The 19,967-nt window shown below is 38.3% G+C and overlaps 2 protein-coding genes across 4 annotated transcripts in view; both read left to right on the forward strand.

Annotated features, from left to right (window-relative positions):
- Positions 1–19,967, forward strand: part of WBP1L (WW domain binding protein 1 like) — a 74,017-nt gene that overhangs the window by 49,141 nt on the left and 4,909 nt on the right. For 2 of the 3 annotated variants that reach the window (XM_051981321.1, XM_051981323.1), the window contains exons 2-3: positions 3,520–3,622; positions 19,407–19,568. In XM_051981321.1, the coding sequence (XP_051837281.1) occupies positions 3,520–3,622; positions 19,407–19,568 (265 nt within the window). Of the gene's footprint in view, positions 1–3,519; positions 3,623–8,518; positions 8,568–19,406; positions 19,569–19,967 lie in introns of those variants that run through there. The other variant, XM_051981324.1, reaches the window with a different exon arrangement.
- BORCS7 (BLOC-1 related complex subunit 7) overlaps positions 3,524–19,967 on the forward strand; it is a 65,217-nt gene continuing 48,773 nt past the window's right edge. Inside the window, exon 1 of the mRNA XM_051981325.1 lies at positions 3,524–3,622. The gene's annotated coding sequence lies outside the window, so the exon portion shown is untranslated. The remainder of the gene's footprint in view (positions 3,623–19,967) is intronic.

Consider the following 19,967-nt stretch of genomic DNA (forward strand, 5'->3'; position numbering starts at 1 on the left):
GAAAAGTCAGACTCTGCTGTCTTAGAAGGAGGGAGAGCAAAGGAAGCATCTGACAAGACATTTAAAAGACTGTGATTTAGTGAGATTTTAGATTTTCTTCTAATTCATGCTAATCTGCACACATTCAGGAGCAGTTGGCCAGCCTATATCTTTGTTCATGAGATTTTCCTGGGGATGCAGTGTCACAGGATTCTTTCATGTGTCATAGGATATGACCTCTATTAGAATCTGTGTGGCCACTTTGAACTGGGTTCTTATGAATTGGTGCCAGAAGGATGGCACTTGGAAAGGATGCTGGGTTTAATGGGAATGTTGATGCGTTCATGAAACCTGAACAATCGTTTTGCTGTGAAATTAGAGTTTGTGTGTTCTAGCAAAACCAGCAAGTGTGGATTTGCTTTCCCTAAATATAACAGGAGAGTGACTCAGCCTTAAAGGAGGCATCTCATGGAAGAGCTTCAGATTTTTACACTAGTAAAGGTGTAAATGGGCCAACTAGTGATGATAATCCCAGGTTACCTTTGATAGACCTTGCTTTTGTATGTAAATATGTTGGGTCTATTAGTTGTTATTATGTCTTTGGACCTTGGTTTCCTCATCTGTAAAATGAGGAGATAAATGACGTTTAAGGAAAATAGGACTTTTAAACTTTTCAGCTTTAAGTCTAAGGACTTATGATAGACACACACAAATTTCTTTCTTTCTTTCTTTCTTTTTTTTTTTTTTTGAGGTTTAATCCAGAGTTTTATTTATTGTTTTTTTTTTTTTTGGGGGGGGGGTGTCTGGCATTAAAAAAAATTTTTTTTTATTTTAATTGCTTTTTATTTACAAGTTATTTGCATGGGTAATTTTACAGCATTGACAATTGCCAAACCTTTTGTTCCAATTTTTCCCCTCCTTTCCCCCACCCCCTCCCCTAGATGGCAGGATGACCAATACATGTTAAATATATTAGAGTATAAATTAAATACAAAATAAGTATACATGTCTAAACCATTATTTTGCTGTACAAAAAGAATTGGACTCTGAAATATTGTACAGTTAGCCTGTGAAGGAAATCATAAATGCAAGCGGGCAAAAATATAGGGATTGGGAATTCGATGTAATGGTTCTTAGTCATCTCCCAGAGTTCTTTCACTGGGTGTAGCTGGTTCAGTTCATTACTGCTCCATTAGAACTGATTTAGTTCATCTTATTGCTGAAGATGGCCAGGTCCATCAAAATTGATCATCATATAGTATTGTTGTTGAAGTATATAATGATCTCCTGGTCCTGCTCATTTCACTCAGCATCAGTTCTTATAAGTCTCTCCAGGCCTTTCTGAAATCCTCCTGCTGGTCATTTCTTACAGAACAATAATATTCCATAATATTCATATACCACAATTTATTCAGCCATTCTCCAGTTGATGGGCATCCACTCAGTTTCCAGTTTCTGGCCACTACAAAGAGGGCTGCCACAAACATTCTTGCACACACAGGTCCCTTTTTCTTCTTTAAGATCTCTTTGGGATATAAGCCCAGTAACTGCTGGGTCAAAGAGTATGCACAATTTGATAACTTTTTGAGCATAGTTCCAAATTGCTCTCCAGAATGGCTGGATGTATTCACAATTCCACCAACAATGTATTAGTGTCCCTGTTTTCTCACATCCCCTCCAGCATTCCGCATTATTTTTCCCTGTCATTCTAGCCAGTCTGATAGGAGAGACATAAGCTGACCCTTATGTTTTAATGCTCTTCTTTTCGAATTTGGGGTTTTAAGATCCTGAGCTTAGTACTTCAACTTTGATGTATTTTCTCAATCCAGTTGTGCTTCCCACTCCCCAGATAAGTCTTATATTAGCCCAATTTCCTTGGATGGAAATCTAGTGGAAGTGATTGTTTCTGTTGCTTATATGTGCTGTTGATGATTGTTTTCGTTTGAATCTACCAAAATATAATCGTTATAGTGGTTGCAGTATTTCAAAATAGAAGACAGACAGACATATGGCACAGTGAGATAGAGCAGTACACTTAAAGTCTGGAGCCCTGGTTTTGATCCCACTAGATAAAATTACTAGCTATATGATCATGGAGAGGGAACTTAAGCTCTTAGTATCCTCTTAAGTAAAATAGAGTTAATAATAATAATTCTTACAGTGTCTGTTTCACGAGGTTATGGTAAAAATGTTCTTTGAAGTGCCAGTACGAGGAAGTGGTGGTCATATTACTATTTTGATTATTTCCTCTTCTCATAATTTATAAATGTTTTTCATCCTCCTTTCTCAAACACATCCATCCTTAGGCTTGAGACATCTGAAGCTGAGAAAACTCCTGGACTAGTTAGGGGTTGGGGGGCAAGGAATTCAGCAACCAGTATAATTGTTTTTCTGAGCCTGATCATGGGACTTGTTCTCCAGTCTTCTTCATTTAATTTAAGAGAGAATAGAGTCACTACTTGCACCAAAGCCCAAACCCTGAAAACAGTAACTCAAATGGTTTGTTTATACCGTTAGCCAAGTGGAAAAGTGTAGTAAAAGAAAATAAGGGCTGGAGCTGAGGAACCCATCATGTGACTTAAGTTTCCATTGGCAGCCTTCTGCCTGGATGTGAGCTATGTGCAAGGTCAGCTCAGGAAGCAATTGCAAACCCAGTGCTGTCATTTTGTTTTCCCTTCCAAAGAGGGCTATTTTCTTTAGGATTACTGAAGTAGGCAGAGCCGGAGGTATTAGATGACTCTGTGGAATGCATCATGCTCAAAACACTTTGCAGTCAAGATTAGTTTAAGAAAACTCTTACATCCTAATGGGAGTATGATTTTTTTTTTTCCCTCCTTCCACCCACTAGTGCATTGAAATGGAATATGGCAGCTGCTGGACTGCTGCTTAGCAACCTTTCCTTCACAACAATCCCAGACAAGCAATGGACATGAATCCTGGGACCAATATAGACTTAAGGGGTATTTTGATGAGGAAAGTTCAAATTGGAATTGAGCCAGGTTCTTAAGTGTGAAGAATTTCAGTGGCAGCAGGGTTGGGGGCCTTTTTTGAAGTAGATTGCAGTGTAATCTGCAATGAAGCCCAAGTGATCAAGTTTTATACATAGCATCCTTCCTGTCTGACTAGATCTTAATCCTGAAATAAACACTTCAGTGAATATTCCAGGAAGTTTTATGGGGAGGGGGAGGGAAAGTTTTATTTTTAAAGGCTGCTTGTTCTGTTATTTTACTATACCATCATTCCTTTTAACAATGAAAAATCCCAAGATTTTTATTTATGCTTAAGTAAGCTAAGTCATCATCTCTCTCCTCCTCTCCCTTCCCCCAAGAATGTTACTGTTTACAAATGTGCTTTGTGCCTTGGGCTTTTTACTTTAGTGAGTCATATCTGTGCTTCATTTTCTGTAACTTAAGCCCTTATGGAATGAACCACATATTGGGATAAGAGGGTTGGGTGCTGTTATTACCTGGAACATTTGGATGAGAAGAGAAACTTATTAAAAGCTCTAATATAATTCATTCAAATATTTTTTGATCTTAGGATAAGGAAACCTGTGTGGGGATCAACAACCAGAGCTACATATGTGACACAGGACACTGCTGTGGACAGTCTCAGTGCTGCAACTACTACTATGAACTCTGGTGTAAGTTCATGCTTTGGGTGTATTTGGTTTTCTATAGTCCATGTAGGCTGGCTCTGGTGTTACAGGGGCTACTGGGCTCTTTCTAGATTCTCTTGATCTGTGGAGTGGGGGAAGAGTTATCCCAGTGAAGTGTTTCATGCACCTTGGGGAAAGATGTCTTTAGGCTATGTATACAGGGCTTATGGCATCCCTTTGTCACATTGAAACGATGCCATGACTACTTCTGACACTGTGATCAGAAATCTGAGAGAGAAAAGGAGACAGTCTGCCTTAGGAAACTGTACTTTGCCTTAGAATCTTACTTTGATGTTTTGATGACTTGTACTAGAAAGACCAGTGGCCTACCTGAGAATCACTGCTAGTTTTGTACATGATCTGATGTCCTAAGCTTCCTACTCTTACTGGGGGATAGAGGGTGATCATGATTTAATGGCTTCTGTTCTCAAGAATGGAACTGCTGACATGTACAGAAGACTATGGAGAAGTCCAAAGGCAGGATTTCCTCCTTGGGATTGTTCTTTCTTCATCTACAAGTGTCAGCTTCACTTTCTTTCATTGGGTAAGGGAGGTCTCACTCACTCTCACTCTCAGCTGCAGGTAAGGATCCCCACAGCTTGTGTGGATTATACATCTGAGATTCCCTTACTTTACTTGAGAAGTGATAACAGAGTCTTTTGTTAGTACAAGACTTGATAATACTGTTTTGGTTGTATTATATGTTCATTTAACTCATCTGTGTCATCAATTGGGTTGGAAAAAGTTTACTACTATCAACTGGGGACCAAACTGGCCTCTAACCTGTGGATGGCTGGAGCCAAATACAGTAGGCTAGAGATAGAGAGTTAGGAATCAAACAAAAGTTTAATTTCAAAATGAAGGAAATGGCTTGCAAGCAAGGAGTGGATCTAGACACATGTGCCGGGGCCATGCTCCTAATGGTCCTAAGAGACCTTAATATTTATAGCTCTTACAATGAGGGGTAACTGCAATAATGTGACAAGTTTGATTCATAGCAGGGCTTCATGACCAGAACTTGTCCTGGCTTGTCCAGTGCTTGTCCGAGCTCATAGAACACCTGGTGCTAGTCAAAGTTAATACAATAATTATGCAATTTCTGCCAGATGCTGAGCCACATTCTGGGCAAAGCTTGCTTGATGGTCCTTAGGTTTAAAAAGCAGATATTACCTTGTTTGAACACCTTGAGTGCCATCTTCAGATTTTGGGGCTCTTTTAAAAAGATGTTGCCAACAGGTAAGAGCATAAGAGAGATGATCAGTATAGTCAATATTTAGTGAAAAGACTGATGGACATGGAGTCAGGGGATACTTAGTTTACAAATCCTCTTTTGACCCTTAATAGTGGTGTAGACTATGGGCAAATCACTTAACTTTTTCTGGGCTTCATTTTCCTCATCTGTAAGGTAGGGGTAACAATAATACCTGCTTTGAGGAGCTAATGAGATGGTGTTTGTGAATTGCTTTACAAACCTTAAAAAACTATTTTTATGGCCTTCTTTCAGTAGGTGGAGTAGAAAAAGTCAGTCTGAGAGCCAGAAAAATCTCAGTTCTGTTCCTTGGTTTTCACCTTGCTGACATCACTTTTTTCATTATAAAGTGAACGGCTTGGACTAGATGATCTGGATGCTTCCCACAAGTTATATGTCAGTAAAAAAATTGCGTACATTTTAATTAAAGTGAGTTAAATTTATTTGGTCTTGAAAATTTGAATTACTAACTTAAATATATATCTGATTATATTATAACACTTTTCTATCCAGAACTATCTGTGAGGATTTTGTAGCTTGTGAGCATATAGAAAGAAGAAGGATTTGTTTGATCCTTGGGGTGGTTGTATCAGTGCCTTATTTACCACTAATTTTGAAAGGCCATCTCCTAAGGGTAACTAGCTTGAAATTCTACCTCTGCTCGACTCTGAACTCTACCAATGCCTGAACTGGAAACATTATATAGGTTCTGCAGAATGTTCCTTCAGAGGGTGAGTAATTTCACTCTCCCATACTCTGAAATAGAGAGGCCTGTGAAAAACCCTGGCTGAGTTTGGAGCTGGTAGATCACCTGGCTGCAGTAGTGCTGTGCCTGAGAGTCTTTCAGTGGCTGTGTGTGTCATATTAAGGTCTCCCTTCCCTTGCTTCTCTTGTTCCAGAGGCCTCATTTCAAGGGGATTGTCATCATATATCCAGGAATCTCACTTTTTTTTTTATTAAATGTTTTATTTATGCAATCTCCTCTTTTAGTTTTGATAACTAGATGGTCTTTCTTCTCAAGGCCTGCCTGTCTATATGTACTTTTAATTTCATGCCCTCCCATTTTCTCCGTCAGATTCCACCCCACCTTGGCCTCTGCCTCCTGTTCTTTTCATCCCCATACTCTAAACTTCAGTCTCTGCCTATCTACTGGTGCCTTTCCTGATGGTTACAGACACTTCGAGGTCTTGCCAGTCCTTAACAATCTTACTTAATTGATCACACCTGCTATTGATTCTCCTTTCCTTTCTCTCTCTTAGGGAGGCATTTTTTTCTAGTTAACTTTAAAAAGTTGTTTACATTTGTTGCCTCTGCTTTTTTTGTCTTCTTAGTCTCTAAAACTCTGTAATTTAGTTTCCAGTTTCATTTCTCAATCTGAACTTTTTCTCCAGAGTTGTCAGTGATCTCTTAGTCACCAAATTTAGTGACCTTTTTCTCATTCCTTATCCTTCTTAACTTGTCTGCATCGCTATTGACTATCCTTTCTTCCTAGATGCTCCCTTTAGGTTTCTCTAACTTTTCTTGGTTTACCTTCTGCTGTTCTGCCTTCTTCCATGTTTAAATTTTTGGTGTATACCAAAGCTCTTCTCTTATTTTTTCTCTGTGTATTTGATGTACTTTTTTCTCTTGTACTTGATGACCTCCTTAGCTCCTTTGGTCCCAGATACTAATTTTGATGTAGATGATTCAAAAATCTTAAATTCATCTCTTGTCTGTCCTCTGAACTCCAGTTATACATCATAAGTTGCCTGTTGCATATTTTGATCTGGATGTTTTTTAAGCAGCACAATTTTGACATGTTCTCCTTAAACTCATGCCTGAATCAAATTTCCCTATTACAGTTAAGAACACCTCAATACTTTTAGTCATTCAGGCTCACAATTCCAGTCTCATTTTCAATTCCTCATTCTCAACCAACACATCCAGTCAGTGGACGGATCTTGTTTACTTTTCAATAATATGTCTCCCCTCACAAAATAACTATTCTAGTTAAGGCCCTCATCACCTCTCACATGGAATTCCATTGCAGAACTATAGCTTTCTAATTGGTCTCCCTGTTTCTGGCTTTTACCCATTTCAGTTTATCTTTTACACACCTTGCCAGCAATTTTCCTAAAGTAAAATCTAATCATATTCACCTGCTTTGATCAGTTAACTCTAGTGGTTCCTTCTTATCTCCAGAATCAAATGTAAATCATCTTGATTTAAAATATATATGTGTGTGTGTGTGTGTGTGTGTGTGTGTGTATGTATATATATATATAATTTTATTTTGTTTTAGGTCAACATTCTCTCCCAACTCACCTTCCTCAGAAAGCAAGAAAAACAAAACCTATTGCAAACACATAGTCAGGCATAACAGATTACTGCACTGGCCCTCTTTCTGCTGGCTTCCACAACCCTTCTCCATACAGCTTCACTTCCTACCCTTCCCCTGTCATACTTTATATCTCTCCACCTGTTCTTGATCTGGCTTCGCTGCTCTTCTCAATGTTGCTCACACATGACTCTCTACCTTCTGACTCCACGCCTTTCCATTGGATGTCTTCAGTACTTTTTCTCACCTCTAACTCCTGGCCTTTCTGACTGGCTTCCTTGAAGACTCAGCTCAAGTAGCACTTTCTATGTGAGGCCTTTCCTAGTCCTAATTACTAGTAACCTTTTCATTTAGATCATCTCCTATTTACACAATGTTTATAAGTACACAGTTATTTGTAAATACACATTTTGTCTTCCTCATTAGAATGTAAGTTCTTTTAGGTCAGGGATTGTGTATTGCCTTTTATTTAGCACACTGCATGGCTCATAATAACCTCTTTATATTTAACTGACAGAAGGACATTCTATAGGAGCTTTTGTCTGTCCTCTTCCTTATCACCTCTGCTGCTCTCTCCCTCCCCCCAAACCGTCCTCCCCTTTTCCCACTACTTCTTTCCTTTCAAAGTGAATTTCTGTTGTTATCCTTTTAGTCATGTCTGACTCTTTGTGATTCCATTTGGAGTTTTCTTGATCAGAGATATTAGAATATTTTGTCATTTTTTCCAGTTCATTTTCCAGATGAAAAAATTGAGGCAAACAGGGTTAAATGACTTGCCCAGAGTCACCAACTAGTAAGGGTCTGAGGCCATATTTGAACTTAAAAGGATAAGTCTTCCTGACTCCAGGCCCAGTGTTTTAAAACTACTACTTCATGTAAATGCTTGTGTAATCTTATCAAAGAAGAGTGATTGTCTTAATTAAGAGCATCTAATTGCCCTACCTACCTTTGAATCAGTTAAGTGATGATGAGTGTGAATGAGGACCCCTTAAAGTGGATACATATATTCCAGTTCACACTATTCAAAGTTATAATTTTGTAAAATATGGGATTCTAGCCCAATGGAAATATGCCTACAAATGTGAATAATGGGACCATTTCAGGAGATTAATTATTTGAACTAATTAAACCTAGTCTCTTGTCTCCCATGTTAGAATTATAAGCTTTTTGTGGCCAGGGACTGTTTGGCTTCTTTTATTTTGTATCCCCCTGAACCCAGAAAGTGCTTAGTAAATGCTGATTGACTGTTGATTGATGCCTTCTGTCCAGATATCACAGTCCTTTTCTACTCTTTCCTTCCAGATTGTACCTACCTTAGTGACAAAGGAAAATGATTAAGCAAAGACTTACAGCATCAAGTGACAGTATGTAAAATATTCTGGCCTGGTAGCCTCTCCTGGTTCTGCCTTGGGGGAGGAGAGCTATTTTTCATTATCTCTTCTCCAGGATGGTTAATGGTTTTCCCATTACTTAAGAACTTAGTGATTTTATCTATTTCAGTGTTCTCTTCAGTTATTAAAACAAAAAGATACCTTGCTTTGCCCATTTGGGTTATCAGCAAATGGATAAGCTGTGGGTAAATGTATATCAGGGCAACCCAGTTAGCAATTAATGGGAAATCAGTCCTGACCGTTCCCCTTTTTTGGTACAGGGTGTTTTGAGTCCTTAAGAGTTATTGATGAGATAGATGGGTTGTCATGGTATATCAAGGGAATTAATACTGAAAAATTATTTAATGTTTCTAGCATATTGGCCTTCCACAACTTAGATGAAGTAATTCCAGTTGCTAGAATTTAAATAGAAATTTTAAATTTTATTTTAGATTAGCCACATAAAGAATGAGGAAAACCTTAGGGGAACAGAAGGAGAAGTAGAAAATATTCTGCCCAGGGAGGTTATAGGTAATGAAGTAGGTTTTTCTAGGCTCTTATTGTGGCTATTTGGAGGACTGAAATCTGTAGACCACCTTCCCAGATAACTCTGTACCCTCATTTCTTCCTTCCACTTAGGAAACAATCCTCTAGTATATTTGGGGGAATGGAAGGGGGGAATTTGTCTGGCACTTAGCAGAGTGCCCTAGGCACACAAAAGAACTTCACCACTTCCTCCTTTTTCTTTTTTCTCCCTCTCAGTGTTGGGGAGGGAGTTGGCTTGAAAGGTCTCATTATTCAGAATAAAAAGAAAATTAAGCTCTTGGCTGGGATATATAGCCTTCGGACACCCACATCTTGTAGCCTATGGGAGTAGTTCCTGCAATTGAGACCTCTCCCTCTTGCTTCCCCTTTAGGACTGGTGGGAGAGCAAATCTGGAATTTCCAGAAGAGTCTGTGTGAATGGACTACCAAAAGCCTACCATCTGGTAGCTGTTTTCAGTTTCTTTTGTTTTCAGTTCTGCGGGAGATTTAAGGTTAAAAGATTTTCTTGATATACCTCCTCCACATACATGGCCAATGATTCTCTGACTTTCTTTTGCTATCCCTAAACAGCTTGCATCACTCCTATGTACTTGGCATATTGGTTTTATAAGACACTTAGCCTGTTCCTGTCTCTCCCCAACTAGGTTGTGAGCCAGAAGGTAGGGACCATGTCTTGTTGATCTTTGGTATTGCCCCCAACAAGAGAAAGGCATAGTTAGGGAGCTAGGAAGACTTGTTTGTTCCTCCAATATATATGTCGTTGTGACTCTGGGCAAGGCTTTTAACCTCTCTCTGGCCTCAGCAGCTCTTTTAAGACTGTAAGTTGCAGAGAGGTGCCAACTTGCATTAGTAGAAATAGTTCTTTCCTCTGGGAGTGAATTACTTATGCCAACCTTAACCTTATGCCAACTCTGTTCTTCTAGCACAGGGTCTTGCACAGAGTAGGAGTTTTATAATTCCATAAATGTTTGTTGGGTTGAATTGGGCCAGAAGAGAAATAGGGCAGGAAGGAAACATTTTTTCTTTTGCAGGAATAGCATCAAGAATTTGTAACTTGTACTGAAACTGACAGTGTCCAAAATTTCCCACAGTGAATATTTTCTGCAGAAGATGATTTCTCTGGAGACTGAATATAAATCTACATATGGCTATGTTCACTTTTTTTTTCTTTTCTTTTTTTTTTCCTCTCATGGTTTTTCCCTTTTGTTTTGATTTTTCTTTCCAAACATGATTTATAAAGAAATGTGTATTTTTAAAAAATAAAGGTAACTGTCTAACCAGAAAAAGAAAGGAAAAGAATAAAAAAAGGGGGAAAAAAAGATACTACTCCATCAGTCACTACATTCCTGGTATTTCACCTCCTCTCAGTGTTTTTCCTCTTTAATGTTGTTGACTTTTCTTGATGAAGAAACATTGTACACAAGCCCCACCCTAGGGAAAGAACATTGAATTTGGAATGTAGTCCCTAGTTCTCATATCAACCCTTCTGTGGCCTTTTCCATTTTGAACCTACTTCCACTATTACCTTCTAGATTTTAATTGACATGGAGAAAGTGGTAAGGATATTTTTTTCCATTCTGATAACTGTGGGGCAGGAGGGGATAGGGAAGATTGAGCTAGGAAGTCCTTGACAGAGATTGTATGTATCTAATCTAATCCTTCATAATTGTCATTACATATTGAACCAGTTTATAAGCCCAGAAATCTTGCTGTCTTTCCCCATCATTCATCTACCTTAATGAGAACAGTTAACTCCCTTCCTTTCTTCCCCTCCCCTGAAGGGTATAACTTGGGTCTCATTCCATTATCTTTTTCCTCTTGGTCTTTAATTCTCCCTGTTGACACAAGGAAAGAGGAGGTATCATCAGCCCTGAATATATCTGTAACTCTGGCTCTAATAAAGCAGTGTTGGTCAGTGTAAGGTAAAACTCCCTCAGGTCTTTGGATTGGGTGATAAATGTTTTTTTTATGTTTAGTCTTACACAAATGAGGAAACTAAAACCCAGGAAGAGTGTTTATTATTATTATTATTATTAAGTGCTTATTAACGGACTAGGTGCTAGAAATACAAAGATTAAAAACGTAGCCAATAACATACATAAATATTCTTTTAAATTGGATTCAAAACCAAATTCTGTCACTACCTGTATGAAACTTAACCTTTTTCTGCCTCAGTTTCCTCATCTATAAAATGAGGGAATAAGCCTATAGATAACTTTTCAAGATCTGTTCCAGCTTTAAATTTGTGGTCTTATGATCCAGTGATTCAAATCTGTGGCGAAATAGATAGGAAGTCTGCCTGAATAATCACAGAAAAATGCTCTTTATAAATGGTTTTACCCTGATTTTCACGTTAGTGTGAGTTGGATGTAGGGGAAAGAATTTTCTCAGGGAATTTTCTAAAGATTACATAAAGCATAATATTACTATATTCATTTAATGACTATAGCCTCATTTCCCATTATATTTATCATCCGTTTGTCTTAAGTATGTCAGTAGGTCAGTAGTGTTTACCTCAAAATTAGAATATTCTTTCTGGGTCACTTGTGTACATCATTCTGTATCCTATTTTATCCATGAACAAATCTTTGATTGGTTTTCCAAAAGACAGACAGAAATGAGAAGTTGTTTTTGACCTAATTCTTTGTCAGAAATGGTGATTTTTATATTAGGTTTTTAGGTGAAAAATAATTAAAAGATTTTTTTTTTAAATTCCCTTTTGCTGTGTTATCATTTCTACAATTTCATTTCTGCTACCAAGTTGTTTAATGATTTAAGTGATGTAATCAAACCTCCTTAATAGTCTGAACTTCCCAAGAACTGACTTTTGGAGGGAAAAGTATACAATGGAGGATTTATGGGTATCTACCTTTTGTGACAGTTTGACATGCCTTGCCCAGTCAGCATTGTCAGAAAGTCCTGTGGCTAGTTTCTAGTGGTATAACTTCATTTCTCCTGAGTCTCTTTTTACTTTTTGCCTTCTCGCTATACCAGATATCAGCCCCAAAAGTCTATCAATGAGGTATACTTTGGCGTTTTGTTAGAGAATTTCCTACCAGCAGAATGTTGACATTTTTCTAAGCTTGTAATGAACTCTAAGGTGCATGACTTGTTTCTTTTCATTGGACTGTGCTGACGTGTTTTCCATTTCCCAAAGATGACAATATTCCCCACAATGAGGTCACAGCTTCTAAAGGGTCGTTGAAGAAGGTAGTCTCTGGGTCTTTTTGGTATTTTGTTGTTGTTTGTTTAGTTTTAGTTTTCTTTTTTAAACTCTCTTTTCCAACTTGTTTGTGAAACCATACTAGAAGAAGGGAATTTCATGAGAAGTTTGCACAATTCCACAGGGATCAATCCCGACATTTCTCCTTCAAGGGGACAGTGATGCCAGTTTGACTTGGATGGGTTGCTCTAGTTAGTTTTGTGTCAGTAATAGCAGAATGCCTTCTGCCCTACTTCCCATGTATTTCTATTTAAATAGAACCTGTTCATCTGTTTTGTTTCTGCACATAGATTAGTGCCCAGTTATGCCACTAAACTGGCTTTACTTCTGGCATGGTTTCCCTCTCTGGTGTCTGAGAAACATTTTTGGTTGGTTTAACCCACCCTTGCAAACAGCTTCTGCTAACTCGCCTGAGGCAATCAGTGATAATGTTAGGGAACTGAAGAAGAATGCTGGCTTTTTATGTTTTAACTGCCTGTGCTATCTCATAAGAAAACAGATCAAAACAGTTCCTGTAGGGAAATGACTTGGGAATCAGTTTTACAAAACAAGGCTAGGTTAACTTTACCAGTTGTCCCCTTCTTTTTTCTGACCTTCATATCCCACCTCTCCCATATCTTCTCATACTGCTCAGCTTGGCTTCCTTTTTTCTACCCTAGATTGTCACTCTGGCTCTCTGGATGGCCAGCAGTAAGTGCTTGGTCTTTGTTTGGGCCCTGATTAATTCAGAGAAAATGTAAACATCAGTTGCTTCTGTTTTGGGTCAGAAATCTTGAGGATCTTCCCCTCCCAGATTTTTTTTTTTTTTTTTGTCTAGTAAAAGAGATCATTCCCTGCCTTATATCTTAACTTTGCCTTACTCAAACTGAGACCTGTTATATAGACCCCAGTTTTAAAAGACCAAGGTCTCCTATTATATTCATGGCCATTGTCCTAATCCCATGTGTTTACATAGTACTTTAAGGTGTTAAAGCACTTTGCTCATACCTTATGAGATAAGTAAGAAATATTACCCCCATTTTTTAGATAAGGAAACCAAGATTCTGAGAATTTAAAAGTGATTTGGCCCTAGTTGTGGTTGTTTAGCTAAGAAGTGTTATAGGTTGGAGATTCAAACCCATGTCTTCTGACTTGGACTCTATTCTGGTTGGTATTATATGGTGATGCTAAAAATGAGAGGTAGATTTATCTTCAGAATTGACTTGTCAGATTTTATTTTAAATACAGAAATGTGTGGCCTGGGAGATTATGATACCATTGGTTCTTTGATGGTGAAAAGATAGGTCTGTACTTATGGTTCTATCTTAATGAGCCCTCTTTCATCTTATCTACCTCTTGACCCTTAAAATACCATTTAGCTATCTCACTATTCAGCTGAGACTTTCAAATCAATATCCCTCCTCCTGAATTCTCTCTGTAGAATCTCTCCCCAGATTCCCTGCTGCATCTCAACTTTGTCATATCCAAAACTGAACTGAATGCCTCTTCTCCAACTCTGCCCTTTTCTTTTGATGGCACCGTCATTTTCCCAGTTCCTCTCCTTCATGTACTGTACATTTTAGACAAACTGGACTACTCAATGTCCATTCTGCCCTCCTTTTATCTCCATGTTTTTGATCAAATGCAGTCAAAAATCAAAACCACCTGTCTGTTTCAGTGTCTTCTTCCTCAGGTATCAAGTATGTGTAGTCCTTTCACCTGACCTGTCCCTCCTTCCTCACTAACAATGACATCTTAAATTTAATGAGGTTATGTATCTGCATTGATTAAGTCTCCATGAGGGAAGCTCTTAATTTTGTCTTGTGTGGAGAAGTAATAGTACCAAGTGTTATAAAACCCAGAATCCTTTCCCCCTCCCCCCCAGGATAATGCAACTTAGGCAACTTAGACATTAGGAGAAGGCTTATGTCCAGAGAACACCGATTGATAGTTGAATTGTGCTTTGCCCAGCTCGAACCACATTGATGGTTTGGATACCAAGTTCAAGGAGGTGTAGAGGGTAGTGATAAGGCCTCAGGTACATGCCTCATGAGAATCAGTTAAGGAGCTAGGGATGTTTAGGTTGGGGAAGATCTAGACATGAAGGAGAAGAGAAGGGGAAGGGATGATAGTAGGTTTGAAGAGTTTGGAGGATTAGACTTTTAGATTTGTTCTGCTTGGCTCTATTGGGAATCATGGCAGAATTTTCAGGGGAGATATAAAGGAAAACATCCTAACAACTCACAACAGTAGAGTGAGCTGCCTCTACAGAGCTTTCCCTGGAAAGGCTGAATGACTGACTGCTTGTTAGGGAAATTGTAGAAGTTTCTCCTGGTAAGAAATTGGTTGGATTAGATGACTCCTAAGATGCCATTCAGCTCTGGCATTATGATTCTGTGAGACCAAAGGGAGTCTTCACCTTGTTTGTATTATGGACCCTTTTGCCAGTCTGGCAAAGCCAATGGACCCTTTTCCAGAAAAATCCTTTTAAGTGCTTTTAAAAACTCTATAGGATTACAAAAGAAAACCTATTATGTGGAAGTACAATTATCAAAATACTGTGATCAGAAGGAACCAAGTTCACAGACTTTAGATTAAGAACTCCTATACTAGGGATACTCATAAGTTCTGCAGCAATGGGACTTATTTCCCAATCTGACTTCACTGGTTGGATCTGGAACACTTGGCAGACCAAAGGCAGGGAGATGTTGTACTAGGATTCTTTGGAATCCTTTCTAGCAACTGAGAGATGATGATATTGCCTTTTATTCATTGAGTCAACTTGGTGGTACAGTGAATAAAGCACCAGGTTTGAAATTAGGAAGACCTGAGTTCAAATCCAGTCTCATCTCACACATTTACTACTGTTATGATCCTGGGCAAGTCACTTAACTTCTATTTGTCTCAGTCTTTTCAGCTGTAAAATGGAGATAATGATACAGTATACCTACCTTGCAGGATTATATGGATCAAGTGAGTTAATATTTGTAAAGCATTTACACAGTGCCTGATAGATAAGTGCTGTATAAATGCTGATTCCTTCCTTTCCTCCCCTCATTATAATCACAGACAATATTTGACAAGGAAAGATATTTTTGAAAGTTTTTTAAGAGTTTTTATTCATACATTTAATAATCACCAAGAAAGATAAACATAAAATAGAGTACAAAATGTCACATAAAAACTCTAGGATTTAACAAAATGGAACCAAGCTATAAATAAAGAATGTTTATTTGGTGTCTCTTTCTATCAGAAATATTTTTATTTAAAATTTAAAAAAAATTTTTTTTGGTTATATATGAGCATTCTTTTTTTTTTTTTTAACATATTTGCTTATGAATCATGTTGAGAGAAAAAAATCAGAACAAAAAGAGAGAAACCAAGAGAAAAAAATAAAAACAGAAGAAAAAGAAAAAGAAAGTGAATGTAGCATGTGTTGATTTACATTCAATCTCCATAATTCTTTCTCTGGATACAGAGGGTGTTTTCCATCTAAAGTTTATTGGGATTGTCTTGGATCATTGAACTGCTGGGAAGAGTCAAGTCTGTCATAGTTGACTATTCCACAATCTTGCTGTTACTGTGTATAATGTATCCCTGGTTCTGCTTGTTTCACTCAGCATCAAGTTCATGTAAATCTTTCCAGGCCTTTCTAAAATTAACTTGTTCATCATTTTTTATAGAATAATAATATTTTATCACTTTCATGTACCATGATTTACTCAGCCACTCCCCAATTGGTGGGCATCTATTCATTTTCCAATTCTTTGCCACCATAAAAAGAGCTGCTACAAACATTGTCACATAGGTGGGTTCTTTTCTCTCTTTTATGATCTCTTTGGGAGACAGACCCAGTAGTGGTTCTGCTGGATCAAAGAGTATACACAGTTTTATAGTTTTTTGGGCATACATAGTTCCAAATTGCTGTCCAGAATTTGAAGTCTTTTTTAACATACTGTTATAGTCAGCTCTGGTCTTCACATGTCACTTTGGCTACACCTAAAGTTTCTTTATCTTTTTTTATGACATTGTAATGTTCTATTACATTATATTCCAATGTTTCTTTAGTTTGTCAGTCATTAGACATGGGGGCTGATTTTAGTTTGGTTTGGGTTTTTATTTTATTTTGTTTTTGCTATTACAAATAAGCAGGACAAACAGTATGATCTAGGTGACCTTTGGCTAGTCACTTGGCCTCTGGACCTCATGTGCAAAATGAGGGGGTTTGACCAGGTGGCCTTTGAGGTCCCTTCCAGCTCTGGACCTATGATTCTATTAATAATTTTTTAGAACTACAAATATTTTTATGCTGATGGGTCCTTTTTTGATATTTTAAAGTTTAAAATTCTAGCAATGAAATTACTTTTTCAAAAGGTATGATCACTTTGGTTTCCAAAATAATTGTTAGTTTATAGTTCCACTAACAATTACCAACCCTAAATTACCTTTTTTTGAGAGGGCAGGGGAAGAGGCTATATTTGCCATTCTAGTATGTATAAAATGACATCCTGAGGTTTTCTTAACTTTTATTTTTCTGATTATTGAATAATTTGAGCATGTGATTATTTATGGTTTATGGGTTGGTTTGTTTTTTTCCCCAAAATTGTGCTACCCTTCCCCCTGCAGGGAGTAATCTTTAGGGGTATAGTTCAGCCTCTTTAATAATAATAGTACATCAAAAAGCAAAGCTTAATTGTATTTCACATTCATGTAATATTTATTTGAAATTTACAGAATGCTTTCCCCATAATAATCCTGGGTGCTATTAAAAGTTATTTCCATCTTACAAAGGAGACTGACACTTTGAAAAGTTCCCTGCCTCCCCCATTACCCACCCCATAAGTTTCCGAACTTAATTGGAATCAGCCCAGTAGACTTGCTTCCATTCTAATCCTCACACAAGTGCTGAGCTGGGGAAAGACCGGAGACTGAGGCAGTATCCCTAGGCTTACCTTTTCAATGTCAAAGAGAGGAGACTAACTATCCATTAGTAGAAATCCTCTCCCCACCCTGGGGATGGCAGTTAGAGAAAATTTGGTTCCACACTGACACCTGCTGACGATTTAAGTGCTCAGACAGGCTTCTTTCCAGGGCCCACTGACAGCTCTTCTTTATTACTGTCATCTTTGGGTTTTCAGATGGGCAACTTAGAAAGAGGCTTGCAGAGGAGAGAGAAAAGGATCTTCTAGCAGCTCCTCCTTAAAAAAGGCTTTTGACAAATATTTTAGTGTGAATAGACATTTTCTGGAGAGAAAAAATCGAGTAACAAGGCAGAAATAGGTCTTTTTTAAAAGTTATCCTTTAGAGAATGGGTGTCTTTGCCTCTTTTAGGGAAACTAAAGATATATCTTTTTTAAAAATTCAGTTATATTTTCAGTCCTAAATTCTCTTTCTTCTACCTCCCTCTTCCCAACCTATTGAGATAGCCAGAAAAAGAAAACCTGTTACAAATGTGTATTATCAAGCAAAACAAATAAGATATTATTTCTTGATTTAGGACGGGGTTTTTGAACTTGTTTTTTAAATATTTTGATAATTGTATTTTACTAATAAGTTTCCATTGTAACTTGACATATTTGATACCTTTAAAAACAATGTTCTGAGAAGGAATCTGTAGGGTCATCGATGACTGCTAAAGGAGGCTCCCTAATACAAACAAAGTTCATAGCCTCTGATTAATGGTGCTAAATAGGACACTCTGAATTCTTGTTTGTATAGTTTAGACTTTGTTGGGTAAAATCTGAAAATAGCAAGAACAACAGGAAGTGAGTTGCCCATGCAGGAATTTTTAAGGAAAGCCCCAGAAGGGCTGTTATAGGCGTGCTCCTAGGCCTAGCCTCTGATGAGAGCTGGAAGGAGAGAATGATAGGGCTATTGGCAAGCTAGGAAGAAGGAAGATGATAGAAAAACATTCCTGCTACTAGACGGTTTTATTGTCCAATCAGAAAGAAGAATCCATCTAGGGAAGAGCTGGTTCTGGCGCAAGTGAGACTTTCTTGTTTGTAATTTGTGGGAATCTGTTCTGGAAGGTCCTGGCAGCTGCATGATGGAGCACATACAGTATCAAGCTCTCCAGACCTGTTTTGTGACCTTGGCCAGGGATTTTAGTTTATTTCAAAATTTGAAAGAGTTGTACTGAATGCTAATTCAGTAAACTACATCAATAAGGAAAGTTCTTGATTTTTGGTAATTAGGTAGGATTCTTAAATTGGGAGGGAACCAAGCCTCTGAAAGATTAGCTGTGCTGTGGGTATCCATGAACTTGTTTTTTGTTCTTAATGTGATTTTCTTTCTGTAAAAAATACATTTTGCATTTTTATAATTATTGTAATTTAATTGGTTTCTTTTGTAATCTTTTGTATTTTGTACATTTAAAAGGTTATTCTAGGAAGAATCTGTAGCTTCATCAGGCTGCTAACAAAGTTGTGACACCGAAATAATTTTAAACCCTGAGTGTACATATTAACTGTTGGGGACTGAGTTTGCTTTCTTCAGACATAAGAAGAGGGAGTAGGGATGAGGAGGTTTGGAGAAATATTACGAACCTTCCCAGCTTCTCTCCTCTCTTCCTCCATATACCCCACACTCCCAAAAAAGGGAAGGAAAGAACATCGTGATAGAATAACAGGCTACAGAATTAACAAGTGACCAGTGTTAACTGCTCGTGGAGTTTAATGTTCCAAGGCATTATACCAAGGATGGGAATATTAAATGAGCTAGCTTAGCATGCTTCCCTTATTTCAGAGGCCAGAGTGAACTTGGCCAGGTATCCTTATCTCAAAAAATTGTTTGTGGTGATTGACCTTTTTTGGTTCCCCAAAGCTAATTGTGGTTTTTATACCCCTCTGCTATTCTGATCAATATGACAAAAGTTTATGAGATATGTCTCCGTATTCTGTAGAGTCACTAGGTGGTCTGCAGAGTCGATTTTCCTCTGGTTGGTCTTGGGCTCTGTTCTCCCTGTCAGGAGGGGTTTGTAGCTGTGACATATTGTTTTGAAAGTTGCCTACCTCTTGCCAATATTCATTGTGTGCATGGCTGTTTGCCTCTCTCCCTCTTTCTCTCTTTCCCACCTTTGCTCCCAGGGTTCTGGCTGGTGTGGACTATTATAATCATCCTGAGCTGCTGCTGCGTTTGCCACCACCGCCGGGCCAAGCATCGCCTGCAGGCACAGCAGCGGCAACATGAAATTAACTTGATTGCCTACCGGGAAGCCCATAACTACTCAGCGCTGCCATTTTATTTCAGTACGTACATCGAAAATCGATTTCACATCACCGCCTGGGGTCTCCAGGAGCCCAGCTCAGAGGATGTGGTGTCTGGGAACAAGGGGATTGTGGGGGGAGTGGGGAAAGACTCAATGCACAACAGCAGCAGGGGTCTGCAACAGGGAGGGGGGACTGCTCCTTCCCCACAGAGAGGAGCAAGTGCCTTGGACACAGCTCTCAGAAACCCCGGGGTTGATCTAAAGCTAACAGTGACTGGTACTGATGAGCAGTGGTTTCTCATTAGACCTTTATTTCTTTATCACATTTTGGGGGCTATTTTCATTGAGAAGGTGGTCATTTGAACTGGGGTTTGGGTAAACTGGAATCTAGAGCCCAAAGCTTTTTTGTCCAATTATCAGCCTGACCCTCAGCTCCAGC

The sequence above is a fragment of the Antechinus flavipes genome, chromosome 2 (assembly GCF_016432865.1).
Source record: "Antechinus flavipes isolate AdamAnt ecotype Samford, QLD, Australia chromosome 2, AdamAnt_v2, whole genome shotgun sequence".
Classification (NCBI taxonomy): Eukaryota; Metazoa; Chordata; class Mammalia; order Dasyuromorphia; family Dasyuridae; genus Antechinus; species Antechinus flavipes.